This window comes from Haplochromis burtoni, unplaced genomic scaffold (assembly GCF_018398535.1).
Source record: "Haplochromis burtoni strain Fernald_Lab_line unplaced genomic scaffold, NCSU_Asbu1 Contig_389, whole genome shotgun sequence".
NCBI lineage: Eukaryota > Metazoa > Chordata > Actinopteri > Cichliformes > Cichlidae > Haplochromis > Haplochromis burtoni.
Genome location: NW_024582750.1, coordinates 105730 through 127212, shown reverse-complemented (window position 1 = coordinate 127212; position 21483 = coordinate 105730). Strand labels below are relative to the sequence as shown.

The following is a 21483-nucleotide window of genomic DNA, read 5'->3' as shown; positions in this document are numbered from 1 at the left end:
GATTTCTGCATGACATTACAGCCTTGTGTTAAAATACTTCAAATCTGTTGGACAGGGAGTACATAAGATATTTTGAAAGATGTCGATATTGTTAAAAAGCGCGTTGCTCGGGTTTGGAAGTTAGCTAGTGCAGCTAGCGACCAGGCTGACTTTGTTTGATGTGTTTGTCAGGTCAGTCTGCTAGCTGTCCTCTCCGCTGCCACCCATTGTTTTGCAGACGGCCACATTCACAGTTCTGAATGGGCCTGCTTCTCCACAACACGCCCATGGTTAATAGTGCTGACACGAAGAGGAACATGTGTATTTCTTATGTGTGTTTTGGCCAAGTCTATAAAATGTTAGTCTAAGCTAGCCGCAAGTAAGCTAGCCCCCCCCCCCAAAAAAAATTAACGGCTGCATCGAGGCGCATATTTTGGCATATAGCACGTCGTTAATCCTCGGTAGCTTGCTTATTTGTTCTCTACTAATGTTTGTAGCACACTAGCTTAACTTCTTCTTTGTTTTGTTGGTCATTCTTGTCTTGCCACGGAACTCCATGTCACCCTCACGACTAACGTCAGCTTAAGCAAAGCAAACATAAATACAAGGTTGCTTTTATTGCTAAAAACTTAGCCGTTAATCTAGGCTTGCTAACTGGGTCTTGCTGGACTTTACGGGTGTCCGAAACTCATCGGAAAACGATTTTTAACACAAAGTCGATCATTTTTCAAAGCCTTTACATAAATTGATAGACGGACTGTTAGCGGTTTTCCCTTGTTCCATAAACTTGTCTGTGAATTGAAAGCTCCTGCTGGAGGCTCTGGAGACAGCTCCTTTTACAGACTGACTGCGGCGTGGCGTGCTACATCATATTTAAAATGGAACAGAAGATAATGTAGATAACTTCCTTTTGACAAGCTGTCATCTCTCAAAGAAGAAGACTTTACGGCGTGTGTTTCCAAATATTTAGGGTTTAGCTGTGGAGTGTATTACTCAAAGTGAAAACACTACAGACATGAGTGACAATTGAATGCTGCCATAACAGCCGAATAATAGCCAGGAAAAACTCCTTTTAGGGAGACTTTTAGAAATATACTACAGTACAAATGCACAGGCAGACCTTTATCATAGAATAGAACGGAGTAAACTTTATTGTGGTTATGCAAGTAAATTCAATATAGACTGGCATCCCGCAAAAGAGAGCCTATCCTATTGGAAAAAACAATAATAAATGAATAATAATAATAGATTATTATTCCAGATTAAGATGAATATATATATGTGTGTATATATAGGGTATATAAGGATAGTCCTTAAAGTTCTTGGCAGTGCAAGTTATTGTAGTGTATTGGGGGTTGGCGAAGGCCACAGCTGGTCAGGAAAAAGCTGTTCCTCAGTTTGTTTGTATGGGATATTATTGATCTGCATCGTTTGCCTGGTGGCAAAAGATCAAATAGAGGGTGTGTGAAGTGACTGACGTGATGCTTTCAGCCTTCTTCCACAGATGGTTGATGTAAATGTCTTCTAGCTTTGGGAGTTCCAACCCCATCACATGCTTTGCAGTCTTCATTACACTGTGTAGAGGCTTCAGCTTAGCAGCTGTGCAGACTCTGTATCACAGCTTGATCCAGTTTGATCCACTTCCTGCTGTGACAAAACAAATTTCCCACGTGTGGGACTAATAAAGGTTATCTTATCTTATCTTATCTTAAGGATGCTGTCAGTCGTGGTTCTATTGAATGCTAGCCGAAGTTTTTCAGAGAGCTGTGCTTGTTTCAGATATTTTAGGAAAAATAGTCTTTGGACTTTTTTGACCAGGCTTTGGGTTTTGAATTTCCAAGTCAAGGGTTTGGGCAAGTTAAATCCAAGGAACTTCAGTCTCTACTACTTTGCCACATATGTGAAGGGGCAGGTGGGCTATACTTCCTGTTCCTATTCCCAGTCTTCGATCAGTTCATTGGTTTTATAAGTTTTAAGGACCAGGCTGCTCTTCTCACAGCAGTCTGCCAAACGTGCCATTTGAAACCTGTAAGGTGTTTCATTGTCAGTGATCAGACCAAATTGCAAATTTGCATTGATGAGTAGAGGTTGAACAGTTTTGAACTGGGAACATAACCCGAGTTTTGTGTGTTTAGGATGGTGGTTAAAGAGGTGTTTTCAAAGTTGCTGTGGGCGTCTGGTAAAGAAGTCAGATACTTGCATATTGAGGAACCAAAGCACATGTTGTTTATTTTGCTGTTAAATGAGGCACTAAAATCCACAAATGGTTTACTCATATAATTGTTAGGTTTCAGCAGTGTATATGTCTATTGGCCACACTAGGACCCCTAAAACAGAGATCTTGCTTTTTTAGTGTGAAAACTTCAGAGTTGTGGTTTAGTATAGAGAAGAATAAATAGACTTTTGAAAATGACAACAGTGATACCAAAATTTACTTTGTGTCTGTGTCTTAGCAGCCTCAAAAATCAGGGCAACAACTAGGTGCATTTTTATTTTTCTAACTTTTGGAAAATGTGAGAATTACATGTAAGCCTGCAGCCTGGGAGCAACATGCTCCATTGGGATCATATGATACCAAGACATCTTAAAGATATGATGGTTCATCATCATTTATGACTTTATATGTTTTTATGGATTTCAAATTCAATTGTGGATTAAATGGGGAGTCGGTGAAGAGAAGGTATTATGTAATCTGTTTCTAGACCCTGTCAGTATTCTGGGGGCTTTAGAACAGCCTGCTAATGTGAAGAAGTCAGATGGATTAGTTTTTTAGGATGTTTGTAATTTTAGCAATATTGCACAAATGAAAGAACACAATGCAATACTAGATATTTCCTTAATGTGCGAGTTAAAGAACAGATACGAGTCAAAGGTTGCATTTTCATTCGATCCCAGAGGTGCTTGCTGGGGTCGAACTATACGCTCTTATACAGCAAAGTGAGAAAAACTGCTCTTTGTGGGCTTGCCTTTGGGGACATTGTTATGTTGAAACAGGAAAGGGCTAAACCCAGACCATTCCCCAAAAGCTGGAAATGCACTATTGTCTAAAAAATGTTACCGTAAAAATACAGATATGACAAATGATTGGAGTCACTACAATTTCTGCATCTCCCTTCACTTCCAGTTTATTCAATCCAATTTTATTTAAAGGTAAATTTTTTAACACAATAGTTTTACAGAGTGCTATATAAGGCAGAAAACACCACACGGTTTAATTAATAAAACAATAAATAGAAGGTAAGAACATGTCAGTATTATTCTGATTTAAGAGCCAGAAAAAACACTAAGGCCACCATGCTTTGATAACCTTTAGACAGTTCATCAGTGGTTTAGGGGAGTTGAATCTTTAAAAGGTATGTCTTTCTCTAAAACTTTAGATGCTTCTGGTGCCAGTTTTGAATAGGCCTAAAACTAGAGACAACAGAAGGATCCATATTTGTTTTGTATAATGAGAGGTTGCATCACAGCTTGTTTAAAGTAAGCAGGCACAATTCCAGAAGTGGGACTGGTGTTAATAATAGTTTTAATATTTGGTCCAGTAGTTTCCCAGAGCTTTTAAAAAGCAGACTACATCAGTGAGACTGGGACAAGAAGCTGGCTTAAGCTAAGTTATAATTTTCTTTACCAGTGAGAGAAACAGGCTCAGACTGCTAAAAGCAGCAGAGCAGCTCACACTTTATGAAGAGTCAAAGCAGAGGAGGAACATATTGGCTCTAATTTGTGCTAGAGCTGGGCGATATGAGATTTTTTCATATCACGATATGTTTTTTTCTTTTCAGGCGATAACGATATCTATCACGATATTGGCCAAATAACTATATTTGTAAGATTTAAATGTGCCGTTGCTCACAAGTAAAATGTGAAATAATCAGCAGCTTGTTTTTATTTAAATATTTATTTCCCATAATAAGTTCAACAGGGTAGATGTACTTAAGGAACATGAGACTTTTTCAGATAAATAAAGGCAAATATTGCAAACTACACAAAAGGCAGCCGCTAAAGCGTTTAAGTTTCAAAATAGAACAAACGAAACAGACTAAACTGTCAATTCCACTTAGAAACAAAATATTAATTCTAAAAATAAATCTTAGTTTGTTTTACAGAAGAACAGACAAAACTGACTAACTTTTGTCAATATGAAATAAACTGAGAACTAAAAGGAAATTCTCGATCTCTCCTTGTTGTATAGCTGAGCTTTTCAAACAGTTGTAACAGTTACTTTAGTCTGACAAAAGCCGAATGACGAATTAGCGCTCCCAGTCAGATTGAGCATGCACCGGTTTATTGTATTTCCAGACTTGCTTTCGGCACAATTACAGTGCACGCTACTCTGTTTTTTGTCAGACTTGAAACAGCCGAAATACCTTCACCCTACGGAACTTCTGTGGCTCTTCCGTTCGACGATCTCTCCGGCATTGGAACCATCATCTGTTTTCTCTTCGGTAACCTTCGGTCACGCTCAGTTGATGTTTCTCTAGTCAGCACACTCATTTCCTCCATTACCCGCTGGCTGCTTCCCAAACAAATACACATGTGCGGCTTGGCACGTGTGCTGTACGTAACAAGTCACGTGACGTGACGCTGCGGCTGTGATTGGTTCGGCTCTGCGCTACTTAATTTGGATTGGCTGTTCTTTTTTGAGGACAGGAGAGATGAGGCCTATCACAATGGTTTAACTTTTCTATCAAGAAAAAGTTATTTCGCAATACATATCGTTAATGTTCTATCGCCCAGCTCTCATTTGTGCAATTTCGTAAACAAAGAAGTTAGATGTTCACACATCTCTTAAGGTTCAATACTAGTGAAAGGAGTGATATTAAGAATTGAAACCATAACCTTATCATAAGTAGAAGTTTGATTATTCTCGAAATATTAAAAACCAAACAAACATCAGCTTTCACAATCTTCTTATAATTACCTTAAAATCTCATCACTCTGCTATGTTCCATGGACATTTAGTACATGTAGGTTTTGCCTGCTGCAGTTGATCCCATTTCTATAATTCACTGTATTGTAGCTTTTAGCTTTGTAATTTAGTATAGAACCTTGTGCTGTTCAGCTAAGATCAGTAAGCTAATGTTATGTTAATGTTGGCAGTGGCTCATAGTTTTAAACTCCAGCTGTGTGTGAATACAATTAGCTGGTGATTTTGTGCAGACTAAAGCTGTGCATTGCCAGTGTAGATAAAGTACCTGGCTCTCTGCACCTAAACCACAACGCTACTGTAATACATCACAGTTCTGGATTAAAACGGGCCTTTTCAAGGGTGGCTATGCATGTAAACGTATAGTTAAAGTATTGAGCCTGTTTTACTTGGCTAACAAAGGGTTTTGTGGATTTAACTTCTTTGAAGAAGTCTCACATTTTATTCTTGTATTGAAGTTAAATGAAGGTTAATATTTGCTGTGTGCTGATACGCCATATACTTCCACATGGTTTAAACAGATTACTGCTGATGCTGGCCTTTCACCACTTCACCATGGCAACTGCTGAACTTTTTCTTTGGCTTATTATAGGGAATGGAGAGGGGGGGAAGAAGATTTTACAACCCAGCTGATACACAGTAGTGTGACCATTATGTAGGGGTGAGATGGATGGTTCGTCAGCAGGGTGCTGTCAGCTGTGACAGCTCTGTCAGCTAGACGGGCAGATCCATGTGCTGTGACTGTGGGTGACCTTTGACCTCAGATTTGCATCAATGTGTATGTGTGAGAGAGAAACAGAAACTCTCTTTACTGCACTGATCTTTATTTAACTGATGTTTCTTTACACAACTAATCTGTGTGGTTTCTTAAAAAAATAATTTTTTTTGACACTTTGCCTTTTAGATGAAAGCTCTAAGTAGTAATAGTAGTAATGAACAAAATGGTTCAAGAAAGTAGGTAGGAAACTCAACAAAATTGTCTTAATCACGTTGAAGATGCAGAAGGAAGTGTGCTCGTAGTTTGTCCTACCGCCTTGTAGGGCCGTAGGACAAGGCGGCACTTACAGTGTGCGTGATTTGTAGAAGCCACCAGTATTGCTTTTGTTTATCTCTACCTCTCTGTAAAATGGAAAGCAAATGTTTACACCCAAATTCTGAACCACACAAATTCTTAACTCACAGTCATATACTCTAATCTAGGATTGGGCTGTACTGCTAAAGTCATAGTTACATGGTTTATTCCTCTGTATGGCAGTATTGATTAATTTCTAATAGACAAGCAAAGGGTCTGTGACCACAGAGAGCAGTTTTTCAAAAAGAGCATCTGTCTTTTATTGTTGCTAGGTTACCAAAGCATCTTTATCATTGTTGGGATGCTGGTTTGGTATGTCGCTGATGGCCAGGGTTAGCTTCTCCATGGTTATTGTTAACAAACTTTATAAGTTTCACTTCGACATTTTGAGTGGTGAGTAGATTGACTAAAGAGGCATTCAGACCCAGGCCAGTGATAATCAACCTCAAAACCAGAGATTGATGTGACTACCAATGAAGGCTGTGCGCTGACAGGACTGTAAATACCAAGAGTCATAGGATGGAGAGATGGTGATGCTGCACAAGATTAATGTAACGTTATCCACTAGGTATAACAGTATTTGCTAGCTGTGTTGTGTAACACACAGAACAGAAGAACTGCACAAGAAGAGAGATAAAGAGATACAGTGGGGGACATTCTGCCAATATCAAGACTGAATATACCCAATTTATTTTAACTTTAACTTGAAACACTTATCTTTGAAAATATCAGCTACATATACCGAGGCACAAAGGTAAAGGTTTTATTGTTAACACAATATTTTATTCACTATATTATTAAATTTGGCATGATTGTTGGCACCACATAGATTGGGCTGAGTTTTCTGCCTGAAAATGAGAATATCCAGTGACTGTAATGACGTCGGTGATCATTTTTGTACGAAGTGAGCATTGTTTAAGGCTACGTTCACACTGCAGGCGAAAGCGCATCAATCTGACTTTTTTGACCCATATTGACCCATTCATGGTATCACAGTGTGAACGGCACAAATCCGATATTTTCAAATCCGACCTGGGTCACTTTCGTATGTGGTACTGAATCCGATACATACAGCGACTGCTGTTTGAATGGCCATGTCGCATTGAGTCAGTCTTTTACGTCTCTGACACAAGACAGACGGCAATTATCAGCGCAGGAGAAGCGCCCGAGGAGACATCGTGAAGGCTTCCTGGCTATCCAGTGTAGACGCACTGCTCCTCTCTAAAACAGCTATAAGGATAGTAGTAGTATAGTAGTTATTTGGCCATATGTAAATAACAAAATAACTTTATAACTTAAAGCAAAATTGGGAAACGTAAAGTCCGAAACAAGTCTTTATATTAAGGCCATCAGTCAAACAATACTGTTGCTCTGGGTCTAAACAGAGCGCGTTGTGTGTGACGTCTTCTTTTGCGCATGCGGCCGCTTTGAGGGTTCACACTAGAGCGCGTTTGCTGTCACATTTTATTTGTAGTGTGAACAAGCAGACAAAAAAAATCGGATTCGATCAAAAAATTGGAATTGAGCATTAAGACCTGCAGTGTGAACGTAGCCTTAATGTCACAGCCTAGCTGAGTATTGTTGCCAATAGCATTTAACCTCTGTTTCCTTTCAAAAATACATTTTAGTTGAAATGCATGTGTTATAGTGTCACACCTGGAACATTCGTGTTAAAATGCTTCCAGTGTGACTGAATGTTAGTCACTGCTGAGGAGTGTGATCACACAGTGCAGGTGTTCTCCTGCTTTATATCTATATCCATGCTGAGCTGAAAGCAGCAAAATGACATCCCTCATCCCATCTCGAAATAGTGCGGGCTCGATCTTGTTCCTGAAGCCTCTGAGGAGTTTCTGTTCACATACAGAGCTGAGGACATTCACTTCAGGTTGATTGAGGAGTCCTGCTGAGATGGGTTATTAAACTCTTATTGTTGACACTTTTGTCTGTTTTGGCTGCCAAAGGAGGTCAGCAATTCAGCAGAAGGCAGAAGAAACTTTAGACACAGTCCAAGTATGGTGCCAGTGTTTAACATGTTTCAATCTGGACTCTAAATCTGATAGAATCCTTTTTAAGCTAATATCAATACTCAGTGGTAATTAAATGCTAAAGGTGGTATTCTGATGTTCTCCTCCTCTTTTAATTTTTTGAATTGTTTTACATTTTAGAATAGAAAGAAAAGACATAAACAAGGCAGATGGAAACTTGGGGGTCTTGATCTACTGTTTAAATATTGCCCTTGAATTTATCCAGATTTACCATATTAGATATATACTGACACACACACACACACACACACACACACACACACACACACACACACACACAAAGACTTGCACAGGCGACTTAAGAAGACCAACAACAGTGTGGGGAAACTTCAGCAAAAATATTATGTAGCATCCATCAACAGTGTGTTCATACATTGGCACATAACATTTATGATGTTGGAGACTTGGTGCTGAGTTTTACATTTTGTCATATCATATTAATGACTCATAAGTAACTTCAATAACAAATGTTTGGCATATGTGTTTATGCTTTGTGTGTCTGAAAGGAAAAATAAAATGTCAGTTGATATCTTGCATATTTTTTCTTTTTTCTTTTCTTTTTTAAATCGTTGGATATTGCTCTTGGTATCGTCCTTAAGAATCCTACATTGTTGGATTCTGATTGTAGTAAATCGAAGGGAATTGTCTAGCTGTTCTCTGATAAGTATTCTGTACTGTTTCTCCTCAGTATCAGATGCAGACAGCAGTGAAGGAAGCTTTCAGCTGAAGAAGGAACATGCTCTCCGAGTGCTGGGCTACATCAGCTCCTGGACTCAGAGGTCAGTGCTGCCTGCATATGTAGGCTTCAGAAAATCAGTCATCATGCTTCTGCTTTTCTTCATTGTGTGTGTGGGGTTTTTTCTTCTTCTTTTTTTTGGTAAGATTGAAATATCTGAAATTGAATCCCTTCACTAGCTGCTGAATTGTTCTTGTTGGTTTGTTGGTGTTCAGCGTAGTATTTTTCTTACACTGTGGGTCAGACCTTTTGGCCCATTGGTACCGTATTTGTAGATTTATGCTTTATTACTGTAAACAATTAACAAACAAGGCTTTTAAATAAGTGTGTGTGCGTCAGAGAGGAGAGGCTACATAACCTCCAGTTATATGCCTGCTGCAGGGTTGAATACCCATATATTCAGTCATGTTGAAGAACAGCAATCATAGTTCAGCTGCTTTTGAGCAAGGCGGTGAAGCGGTAGAGGAATGGAAGCCTTTGGTTTGGTGTCTCAGGTATCAAAATAACTTTGCTGTAATAAATCTGTAGCTCCGTTCTCTGATAACCTTCACTTAGATAAATAAATATTCAAAACATGGTCTTCTGTAAACTTTTATTTCCAAAGAGAAGCATTCCTCGTTTGTGAGAGAAGAACACGGTCTAATCTGGGTGATGGTCGAGGTCAGCTGATGACAAAAGTGCCTTATATAGAAGGACTGTAGTTTATCATTTGCTTATATTTGGTGATTGAACTGAACATCCCAGAGTTGTTAAATCATTCATCCAACACTACCAAAAACTCTTTTCTTTTCTGATTTGTGCCGTTCTCTGAGTAATTCTTTAGTCTTTCTAGAGTTAAAATAGCAGGCTTCCTGATAAATCAATACTTTTACTTCATACTTCAACAGTTTATTTCCACTCACAAGTACTTTATTTTTCTAGAATTTGTTAAGAAATTTGAAGCTGAACTTCCTTCTACCCTAATGTAATGTAACATGACAGTCAATACACTTGTTTGAGGAGAATCTCATCGAAGGATTTCAGCTACCTGCTTAGTTGCAGGTCTTCCCTGAGGGGGACAGACACCTGTCCACCTAAGCAGAATATTCCTGGGTGCCTGGTCCAGGAGCTTAGTGACTTGATGGTTGTGTGCACACAGAGGCAGTTGCAGGGTCACTATTAGAAAATACTTGCATGGAGAAATCTTCTGAACATAAGCGCACTCATAGTCACAGATGTGACACAAGTGTTCACACAGGTGTACAAACAGGTACTCACAGACACACACTGTCTTGGTTGGCTGCTGCCTCTAAACATCATGCATTATTAGTACTGTATGCTGCTCCTTCGAGATTTATTATTTATTGTTACTGATGCTTATATTGGTGGTTGCTGTGGTTTTCCCGACACTGTTGTCCTCTTTTTGCCTTTTTTCTCTCAGCTGGTGATCAAACAGATTTTCGTTGTCTTCTCTTTCTCTATCCCTCTTCTCCTCTATTTTTCTTCCCTTCTCCTTCTATTAAGTGTTTTCCCAACCTCTGTCTTTCTCTTTCCTGTCCCCCAGTCCTGTCTATTCTGATTTGTAATAACTCAAAATGGGTGGAGGCAAAAAAAGTAACAATAGTAAAGGCTGAAATAAAATGAGAATCAAGTGGATCAGTATAGCAAAAGCTGTGATGGTCTACTTCAGAAAGGCATTGGTCTTCAGTAGGGCTGCCACGATTAGTCGACTATCAAAATTGTCCACGACCGATTGAATTGTCAACGCGCCGTTTGAAGCTTTGTAAGATCCCAAAGGGCAGGAAGCAGTAGTAGGATTTAAGAGTGTAATAACGGACTGAAACAGAAGATGGCAGCACTGCATGTACAAGGATGCCAGCTGCCGTTAAACCCCAAAGAAGAAGAAGCAGCTGTGTCCCAGAATTCATAGCGGCCCTGCTCAGTTTCCAACAATGGCGACTGCTTGTTAGTTTTAATATTTTTGGGTCACAAAATAAACGTTTAACATATTTTCAGGCGAGAATGTTGCTGTGTAAACCTCAAATATCTGCTCAGTTTGTCAGGACACCACATATTTTCAAAAGCGCTCCGACATTTTCTGAGACGTCTGTTACCCACCAATTCGATAGCTAGCCGGGGTGCAAGGCTCACTAGAGCCGCTGAGAACACCAAATCGTTTTCAAACTCACCGCCGTCTTTCGCTACTCAGGTTAAACATGATATATAAGTAATTTAGATAACTTGAGATTAAATTATAGTTTTTACACAGCTGAATAAACGTCAAGCAGACAGCTGATTATCAGAAGTGTGAGAATTTACTCCGGTGTCCTGTTATATTTTAGATAGCAAGAGCAGATGGCGAGTTTATTAAACTTCACCGAAACAATCTGCAAATTTCATTAAAATTTAATAAACTATCATCTTGTCTTTATTTTTAGTTAGCACAACCTTAAACACTTAAAGCTGTAAGCTAATGATAGTTATATAAGAGCAGATGCTGCTGGTGCAATAAGCTGTCGTTTTACGTCCAATGGATGATGATCTGATTAGTCGACTATCAGAATAATCGTTTGTGGCAGCCCTAGTCTTCAGAGAATAAGAGATTCAGAGATTCTCATTGCTACAGTGCTGGACAGGACATACAAAAAAAAGTATTCATAACCCTGGAACTTCTCCACAGTTTGTCATGTTGAACCACAAACTTTAATTTATTTTACTGGGATTTTATAGACTTGGTTTCTTTCAACAGTGGCTTTTTTTCTTGCACCCAACATTTTTCTTTCTTTCCTTTATTTATCTTTATTTAATTGTATTTTTTTAATGATTTATGGTTATTTGTTTATGTCACTGGTCAGGCTCCATAGCGTACTTTTTTTTTTTTTTTTTTTTTTTTTTTTTTTTTTTTTTTTCTTCATTTATGAGTCCTCATAATAAAGAGTTTTCTTTTTTGCTACTGATGGTGTCTACCAGAGCATTGTTTTGTGTTTCCAGTAGGATAACTGTTTTGTAATTGGGGGTCCTCTGCCCATCTTTGGTTTTAAATGAATTAAGGCATTTAGTTGGAAGTGTTTGGTGCTATGAGTTGTTATGAGCACGGTATGCTCTGCTCCTCCTCCCCTTTCATACTTACACTGTGACAGCCAGCGACTGAAGAAAATCTAGCGCATCCATAAATGATTACAAAATTGCCAAAATGACACAGAGATAAATAGAGATTAACAAATACATAAAGTATTTTGGTTAAATTGTTTTTCTTCTTTACTATCACCCTTCACCTCTCTTATACAATAGCAGAAAAACTGTGGTATTACAAAATAACATGAGAATGTAACAAAAGGCCTCACACTTCTAAACTTGTTGTTCATTTTTAATATACTACAAGGAATTTCAATCCTCTGAGCACTCTTTAAGCTTCTGATTCCTTTGTGTTTATTGCTTCTGTTTTTGTATGTGTGCTTTTTTTTTTTTTTGTATCCAGGCAATGTCTCTGCTGCTTCAAGGAGTACAAGCATTTGGAGGTTTTTAACCAGCTAGTCTACGCCCTCATCAACCTGGTCATTGCTCAGATCAGCAGCCTGAGAGAGAGACTCTTCAGCGTTGAGGACCACACTCACAAAAGAGGCGTATCTGGGGCAGAGGGGGCGGGGTCTGAATGGAGTGGAGGTGAGACTGCACCTGTCACCCTCCCCCAGCCACACTCACCTGGTGAAGACGAGCCTGTGAATGTGGAAAGAGACTCGGCTGAAGAGGATGCTGATACGCCAGACCTAAACCAGAACAAGCCCCAGACCCAGGATCAGGGCCAGAACCAGTCTGCTGAATCTCAAGTAGATGTTCTTGGATCTGGGGATGCCAGCATTGAATCCAGGAGTGGGGACGATGTGGCATGTGGCATTGAAAGTAACCAGGACAGTCAAGATCCCTTCAGCTCCTGGAGCACGGAGGAGAGGGAGAAACTGTTGCTATGTGCAGCCAAGATCTTCCAGATCCAGTTCCCCCTCTACACAGCTTACAAACACAACACACATCCCACCATAGAGGTGAGGAGTCTTGGATAACACACCTGACACATCACCACACCCACAGTGGTCAAGGTTTCCTCTTTCTCTACTGTAGACTGTTTAGTTATTGGCTGACACATTTAGCAAATACCTCCTGGCTTCATCACCACATTAAATGTGGCCGTTCAGTCATACCATATCTATTTATGCAGTTTACATGGTTTTGCTCTTAAGGCTGTGTTTTGCCCAGTTTTTTCTTCTTTTTAGATTATGTGAGATTATATGATGAACACAGATGCATTGTCTTTTCTCTGATGGCAGTGCCAAAACACATTCTTCTCTTTAAGCACCTTAAAAAATGCTTTGATTGTGACAAGTGTGGGCTGTGACTAAGAAACTTGTATTTACTGATCTTCTACATTTTTAGGTTAAAACTCATTTTGGTCTTACACTCTTTTTTATTTTTTATTTTTTATTTTTTCTTTTTTTTAAATTTCAGGACATATCGGCTCATGAAAGCAACATCCTCGGCTCCTTCTGTGACATGAATGTAAGAAATACACTTTATCCTTATTGCACTGAACCAAACGTTTTCATAGGTTTTGTTTTTTTTAATTGGTTACAAGTTGTTTCCTGTTAATTAACTGGATCCTCCCACAGGGGGGAAATGATCAGACTTACAAGCTGTTCTGACAGCTGTTATCCTCAAAATGGTTAAATTGTACTTAGTTTTCTCATGCTGTCTTGTTCTTGTGGCAGTTTTGCCTCTGTCATTTGTTACATCCTGAAACTCTTTGATTAGAGCTGCATTCACACCTTCTACTTCCAAACCTGACAGCTGTGGTGCATCCAGGGCATTAGAGGGAGGGCGGCAGGGGTGATGGTAGATGTAGGCCTTGGGTTGGGAATAGCTGTAAGACAGGAACAATAGGGCTGGGTATCGTCACTGATTTCTGGAATCGATTCAATTCTGATTCACAAGGTCCTAAATCGATTCGATCCATGATTTGATTTGAATCGGGGAAACTTTGCCTCAAAGTCAGAAATATTATAATTCAGATCATGCATCAGTACGTTTCCATATTTTTATATCTATAAAAAGAAAGCTGACACTTGCGAGACTTTATCAAAGGTGTGAGCATCACAGCAGATGCCTTTGTGTCAAAGTAGCTGAAGATAAAACACAGAAAATGTGAAGGTGATTTTGCTGGCCTGGGATTTTATAAAAATATTCTGCAGTAGATCAAAAGCGAAAGAAAACCATTAATCAACAATGAACATTAGCTGATGCTGCTGAAGTGAAGCAGAGCAAAGTTGCAGAGATTTTATTAGAGACACAGCTGAGCGATTTGAAATTTTGCATAATTTTAAAAAGTTCAAATTTGTTCAGAAGCCTATTGAACAGCAGAAATGAGGCTTTGTTTTCGGAAGTAAGTAAAAGGAAAAAAAAAAACATCGGCCGACAGCGCTGTAAATAACAGTAGACTTGTGCGGAACAAGCAAGCGAATAATGCAGAAAACAGATTTTTAGACGGGAAACTGTTTTTGAAGTACACAGAGAGAGAGAGAGAGAGCTGTGCATGAAGTGTGATTTTTATCAAGGTGGCAGCAAAGGTCAGAGTGAATCCATGACGATGTTTATGTGAAGCGTCGTTTGGATCTTCTTTTGCTGCTAGTTCGGTCAATATTGTTTGGAGAGAGATCAAACTAACAGCTTTAGAATCAGCGCAAAAAGGGCGTAAACACAAAGCGCGGACCCGCCGAAACATCAGAATCAGCGAGCTGTCGGCTTTCAGCCCCGACCGTGTCCGTCGGGTGAGAAAGGCGACATCTCACTGATTCTGATGCGTTGGCGGGTCCGCGCTTTGTGTTTACGTCTTTGTGCAGAGTCCGTGTTCCTGCTCTCATTTACTGTTTTAGCTGTTTGGTGGTTGTTGAAATTTTGTGAGGTTTAACCTGAGATTCTGGCAAAATAAATTTATATTAAAAAATCGATTCAGGATTTTAATGAATCGATATCACGTTATCCAAGCCAGAATCGATTTTAATCGATAAATCGATCATCAAAACCCAGCCCTAGGGAACAACCTGTATATGCCGTGACAGTGTCACGAGTCTGGTGAAGAGAGTCACGTTTTATTGTCACATCTTTTCTTGTCGATTGTGGTGGACTTTTGTTTCACTCGCGCTTGCATTTTGATTGATGTGGTTGAATTATAGCACTGGGGCATTATTATGGTTTTGTTTTTTTTGTTTTTTAAACAGAAAAAGAGTAATGAAAGGTGTCCAGTCTAATGTGTGGGACCTGGAAGAAAATTGCTTAAGTGTTATTCTACTTCCTCCAAAAGCAGATTTCAAAGTCAGCTCACGTGACTATTCTAAATGTAATTTGGAAAATTGGCAGCAGCAGATCAGATTTCTCATCGCTGCATAGATAACAGTAGGAAGAGATGTATGCATACCAGTAACATCTCAAGATGATATTTATATCCTACTGTGAAGTAAATATCATGACCATCACATGTTGAAAACAGCTGTCTCATCTGTCCCTTAGAGTGCCCAGAATGGTTTGTAGATAAGATGCTACTAACTGAGTGACCATATAAATACAATTACTCTGATATGTAAATGTTACACAGGTAAGGTTAGGGCTAGGCTTACCTTTGTCTCTGAGAGAATGCCATCTTTGATTGGTTTACAGTCCCCACACACTGAGTTTTAAAGTACAGTTACTGTTAACCATGTAACCCTGGTCCTTACCTTCTTTCCGTTTCCTACCAGATGACTCACAGTGGTCACGTCACTCTTTTGGTAGTCCTTGGGGGGGGTTACATTTTTGTTTAGCTAAGTGTTGTCCCAGTTTCCTGCCCTCTTTGTGTTTTTTCGTACATGTGCTTACATTATTAAGAGAATTTCTAAGCTTCGTAAAATGCATGGTAACAGGGTTTTATTGGTCGTGGGTCCTGTTGAAGCTCGTTGTTTTCTGAAATGAGCATTGTAAGGGTTGTAAACATTGTAAATGAGCTCATGTGTTAGCTCTGTACTGTCAACATGAAACTAAAGCTGTTCTGGGAACTTGTGCTGTGAATTCCTGTAGATGATGTTACAGTGCCCCAGAGAGAAGTAATGTGTCCCTGGATTATCTTTGTTCACTTTGCCACTATGATAAAGTTTTTATTAGGCTTGGGGGAGGAGAGGGTTTAAGATGGCCTGAAGAAGACATTTTTATGAAAAACTCCTGAGCTGGAAACTAATGGCTTTTCTGGTTTTTATTAGCAAAAGTAACTCATACCTATAGGAAATAAGTGTTTACACGCTTTATTTTAATTCACTACTTTCAGTCTCAAGTTCACAGTATACTGGGTTTGGCACAGCAGTATACTTTTACCACACAGTCGTCTTTAAGTCACAAAGAAACAAAACCAGTGAATATTCTTTAGAATAGAAGATGCTTCTTTAAAGTCATTTTGCCCTGTCTTTATGCATTCAATAGCTTTGTCTTCTGTTGCAACAGCACTTCATCACAGTTGACAGGGCTAGCTCAGATTACACACACAAAAAGGAAAAAAAGGTAAATGAGCTTCTGAGTGGATGACCGTTTGTAAACCTGCTCTACTCTTGTCCAGGATGTGGAGGTACCTTTGCATCTGCTGCGCTACGTCTGCCTGTTCTGTGGGAAACACGGCCTCTCCCTGATGAAGGAGTGCTTCGAGTTTGGCACTCCAGAGAGCCTCCCCTTCCCTATCGCCCACGCCTTCATCACCATAGTTTCTAATGTGAGTGCTATCAATCTAAACCGCTGCTGTTATTTCAAAAACCACAGATTAGCAGAATCAGTTCTCATACGAATTAGTATGTTAAAAACAACTTGGATAATAGTGGTAACAGCAGTAAATTGTGATCGGTTTAAATTTGATAATTGCTAAATTTAAGATGAAATTGTTAATCTGTTTGAGTTTTTTTTTTTTTTTTTGGAGGCAAGTACTGAAGATATTTTGGCTAGCTGCCTTTTTTTTTTCTTTATAATGTCCCTGTAATAAATATAGTGCACAACTTTGAACATGAACTTCTGTTTAAGATGCAAGGCAGATTCTCAGCTGAAATTTATACTTAAAAAAAAATTATTCGCATATTGTATTTGATCTTCCCACAGATCCGAATATGGTTGCACATTCCTGCCGTCATGCAACACATCATACCGTTCCGGACCTATGTGATACGGTGAGTTTACACACAATTCTTGGCTTTAAACATGTAACAACATAGAGCATCTTCCTCAGCCAGAGACGGGTGATTCTCACCAGTTGCACTTGCTTTCAGGTGCAGGTTAAAAGACCTGTAAGTGCTTCAGGAGCTGCCATGTTGTTGAACACCACACTTTCTGAACCTGAAGACAGTCACTAACACTCTTACTGCAGTATTCTTGTGTACTGTCAGATTTTTAATCTTGTCTGCAAAGCTCTGAATATTAAATTCAGTGTCCAGCTTTGTTTCCCAGCTAAAGAAGTCAAGATTTGCTATTATTTATAAGCCAGACGTTGTTGATTCTGCATTAGAGCTCGCCATTTGTCTCAGTCAGGCAGCGCAGCCTCTTCTCTTCATGTTAAAGTGCCATACATTTGTTGCTAGGAAGAGCCTTTGTTGCCATAGCAACAGTTGCCAGACTTCCAGTCAGTGTCTCTTCACGTGACCCAAGAGGAGGCAGAGTGTTGGCAGTGCATGTGATGTAGGCAGACTGATGCTCTGCTACCGTATTGCCTCTTTTGTCTGAGTAGCTTGGTAACTAAATAAACTACTGTATTTAAAAATAAATAAATAAAAAAAATACGACTTTACCAAGTTAACTCTTGGGTAACATTTTCTGTACCAAAGAGTGAAAAATTGGAGCCAGCTTTAACAAGTCAATATTTTTCCTAATACTATAGTATACAAATAAAAATCTGCAAATGTAATAATGTTGCATTCAGTGTACTTCAATTAGGATTTTGCTAATTAAACACATGTTAAACTTCCATAGTGAACACAGTATTTGATATTTACTAGATTCTCAGTGTGTTAGTATTGTTATTGTGAGTAGGTTGGCATGCTAATGTTTGTAAAGCTGCTTGAATATTTTAAGCTCTGCCTTGCAGACTGTGCTGTATACCTCTATAAAAGTGATTGATTAGCACAACCATAAGGAACACATCCAAACAGTAGAGAAGTGGTTTCACATGATAACAATTAAAAGATAAAAAGGTACGTTAACAAAAACCCAAATTAGGACAGTTTTCACATCATGGTAACTTTCCATTCTATTTAAAGATTTCTTTTTATTTAAATGAACACAAAGTACTTCAGTAGCAACTCTCCAAGCTACACCTCTAAAAACCACAAACGCAGCCATCCAGAGTGGAGAGTAAATGAGTCAGCAGCACAGTTGTTTATTGGAAAATTATAGCGTACGCCTACAAAAGTCTGATTCAAAACAGCCAACCTTAAGTGAGAGTTCTTCTTCAAAATGAAACTTGGCTGTTTTAGAGGAGGATTTATGAAACTTTTTTTTCTAGCTTTGGGATGCTGACAAGTTTGTTTTAATAGTACCCTAAAGGTCCTTTGTTTTTCCTCTCGGAAGTAATGATTGGTGAATTTCAAAGATCTGACGAGAGGGGGCAGTTTGTGCAATGTAGTTACTACTTGTAGGAGGGGGAGTGGTCACAAATACTGTGGGTTTTTTAAATAATACGTAAATAGTGCTGGCAATACTGTACAACCCTTGGGGAGAGTATTAAACATAAAAGTTTTTGTCAGTAGCTTATCTGTCAGTCGGATGCGTCTGCAGGTATCTGTGTAAGCTGTCGGACCAGGAGCTGCGACAGAGCGCAGCACGCAATATGGCAGACCTGATGTGGAGCACGGTGAAGGAACCACTGGACAGCGCACTGTGCTTTGATAAGGAGAGCCTGGATCTTGCCTTCAAATATTTCATGTCACCCACTCTCACGATGAGATTGGCCGGACTTAGCCAAATCACAGTGAGTCGGACTCCAAACTCATTCTCACACCCTCATGTAGGTCTGGCTGATTCTAGTTTTCTGTGGACCTTTTGTCAAAATGAGACTTTGCACAAAAATATTTAAGCAATTGGAGATGTCTGTAATATTTGGTGGGAAATAGAGGGATGAATTGTGTTGTATCTGTAAATTTCCTCTTTTGGTGAAAGAACACAAGTAAATGCAGTCCAGGTTTAAAAAAAACAAAACTGTTTAAGTGCTAAAATTGAGAATACTTTCACTAAGTATACTCCTAATTGAGGGAAATAACATCAAAAACAAACATCTATTATCTATGCTGTCCACTAGATGGTTAAATAAGAGCTATGAGCCAGTGGTGCTGCAGTTATTAATTTGACAGGTTGTGCTTCATTCCTTCACTTATTGCGGGGCATGTTTGTGTTTCTTCAGAATCAGCTGCACACCTTCAACGATGTGTGTAACAACGAATCCCTGGTGTCTGACACAGAAACGTAAGTTAGTGTAAAGAAAAAAGATGCCTGTCCATAAATGCAAGCAAACAGGAAGGATGTGGTGCTATTTTAAACCAGTTTGGGCTAAAAAGAAATAACTAAATAAAATAAAATGGTTCACACAGCGTATTATGATTCTGCTTTTTTCTTTCAGGTCCATAGCAAAGGAACTAGCCGACTGGCTGATCCACAACAATGTAGTGGAGCACATATTTGGCCCAAATTTGCACATTGAGGTGAGACTTTTGGTTCCAGTAATGAAAAATGAAAAAACTATTCTGGAGAACATTTCCCCCAGCTTTGCACATTTACATCTGTGTATGTGTGTTTTGTAGATCATTAAACAGTGCCAAGTGATCCTGAATTTCTTGGCTGCAGAGGGCCGGCTCAGCACACAGCACATAGACTGCATCTGGGCTGCAGCTCAGGTAAAATGAGAGACTGTACAGCTTTATTCCACTCCATCATGGGGCAGCCTGCAGTCAAACATCAGTCGTACCGAGTGATCGGTGCTGGTATTTCTGTATTGGTGGATTTTTCTGTGTCAGAAGCACTGGGAACAAAACTTTTAAAAACTAGGGGTGTATATGCCACTAAATGGTTTATGCATTTAAGAGGGACACTGCACATTAACATACGTTGCTGTGAATGTCAGAATTGGCAAAGAAGCCATTTTTCATCTGCAGATGAAGTGGGAACTTGATCTGATTTTTATTTATTCTTTCATTAACTTTAAATGGTTCAAATTCTTCTGTGATTTAATGCAATATTATATTTAGCCTGTGTTATATATAATAACTGTACTGTGATGAAATCATGGAAACACTTCAGGTGAATTAGTATGTTCCCTTCAGTATTTTGTTGATGAGATTGTTGGCGTTTTGTGTTTAACAACAATAACCGCTTCTTTGTTGTTGTTTTTTTTCTTTTGCTTTTAAAAATCAGTTAAAACATTGCAGCCGCTACATCCACGACCTTTTCCCGTCTCTCATTAAAAACCTCGATCCTGTGCCTCTCCGTCATGTCCTCAACCTGGTATCAGGCCTGCATCCGAGCACTCACACCGAGCAGGTACAAAACATTCTGAAGTTGAAGCACTGGGCACAGTTTCACCAACATTGTCTTTAAGTGGTTGTGACGTCGCTATGATGAATTGCTTCTGTGTTTCCCCACTCTCCCCGGACAGACACTGTACTTGGCCTCTATGCTGATTAAGGCCCTCTGGAATAATGCATTGGCAGCAAAAGCCCAGCTCTCCAAACAAAGCTCCTTCGCCTCCCTGCTTAACACCAACATCCCCATGGGCAACAAGAAAGGTCAGCGTGCATGCATTTCAGTACGAAGCCTGTTATTTAAAAAACAAAACAAAAAACCCCACCAAAAAACAGTATAATATTTTTGAGGCTTTTTCTTACCACAGTATCTGAGCTTTAGTTTAAAGACAACATGTTTTATATTAGTTGGCTGTGGGACTGGCTGTTTACCAGAAATGTAGTTTTTAATTTCTGGTTTTATAACTGGACCTGCCTTCTTCACTAACGATAATTTTAGGATAAAATTTCTTCCAAAATACAAAATGTTCCACAACCCAAGAGATTTCCTGCCACTTGATTTAAAGAAAAGCAAGACACAAGTTTTTAATTTCATTCAATAGTGGCTAAAATGATTATATACTCAGTCGCACCTGTCGGGATAATTGATAATGTGATTCTAGGACAGCTGACATCATTTTTGCCGCGTGTCTGCAGATTTCCATTGGCAATATCTACAGTTAAGTTGCAGATATCTGCAGTGTGATTTCCAGATATTTGCATCTTCATCATTAGTTACCGTTCCTCTATATATGTACAGTGTGGTTATGACTTTAGGATGAGTGGTGTTTTTACACAATAAATTCCTGAATCTTCATTAGACCTGGTCAATTCCACTTTCAGACTGTCGATGCGTTATTGAGCCTCAGGATTATACACGGTCCTCAGTCTGTCGTCTAATGTGGTTTCAGGTTCACCGGCCGCAAGTCCAGACAGCAGTGACAATAGTGACACACAACACAGTGGAGGCAGCGACATGGAGATGGATGACCAGATGATGACTGGCAGCAAGAGGAATCAGCAAAGACTATCTGACACAGAGGTATAGAGCACATATGGTGACACAATGAACTAGGATCAGGTGGTAGAGCAGGTGTTCTACCAATGTGAAGGTCAGTGGATCGACCCCTGACTTCAGTCTGCATGATGCT

At 39.3% G+C, this 21483-nt stretch overlaps 1 protein-coding gene across 2 annotated transcripts in view; it reads left to right on the top strand.

Annotated features, from left to right (window-relative positions):
* The window catches only part of usp34 (ubiquitin specific peptidase 34), a 56686-nt gene that overhangs the window by 692 nt on the left and 34511 nt on the right, over nucleotides 1-21483 (top strand). For both annotated transcript variants that reach the window (XM_014340638.2, XM_014340637.2), the window contains exons 2-13: nucleotides 8709-8799; nucleotides 12214-12775; nucleotides 13236-13286; nucleotides 16363-16512; nucleotides 16890-16957; nucleotides 18558-18750; nucleotides 19180-19241; nucleotides 19396-19477; nucleotides 19577-19669; nucleotides 20187-20312; nucleotides 20428-20557; nucleotides 21244-21374. In XM_014340638.2, coding sequence (XP_014196124.2) covers nucleotides 8709-8799; nucleotides 12214-12775; nucleotides 13236-13286; nucleotides 16363-16512; nucleotides 16890-16957; nucleotides 18558-18750; nucleotides 19180-19241; nucleotides 19396-19477; nucleotides 19577-19669; nucleotides 20187-20312; nucleotides 20428-20557; nucleotides 21244-21374 — 1739 coding nt within the window. The remainder of the gene's footprint in view (nucleotides 1-8708; nucleotides 8800-12213; nucleotides 12776-13235; nucleotides 13287-16362; nucleotides 16513-16889; nucleotides 16958-18557; nucleotides 18751-19179; nucleotides 19242-19395; nucleotides 19478-19576; nucleotides 19670-20186; nucleotides 20313-20427; nucleotides 20558-21243; nucleotides 21375-21483) is intronic.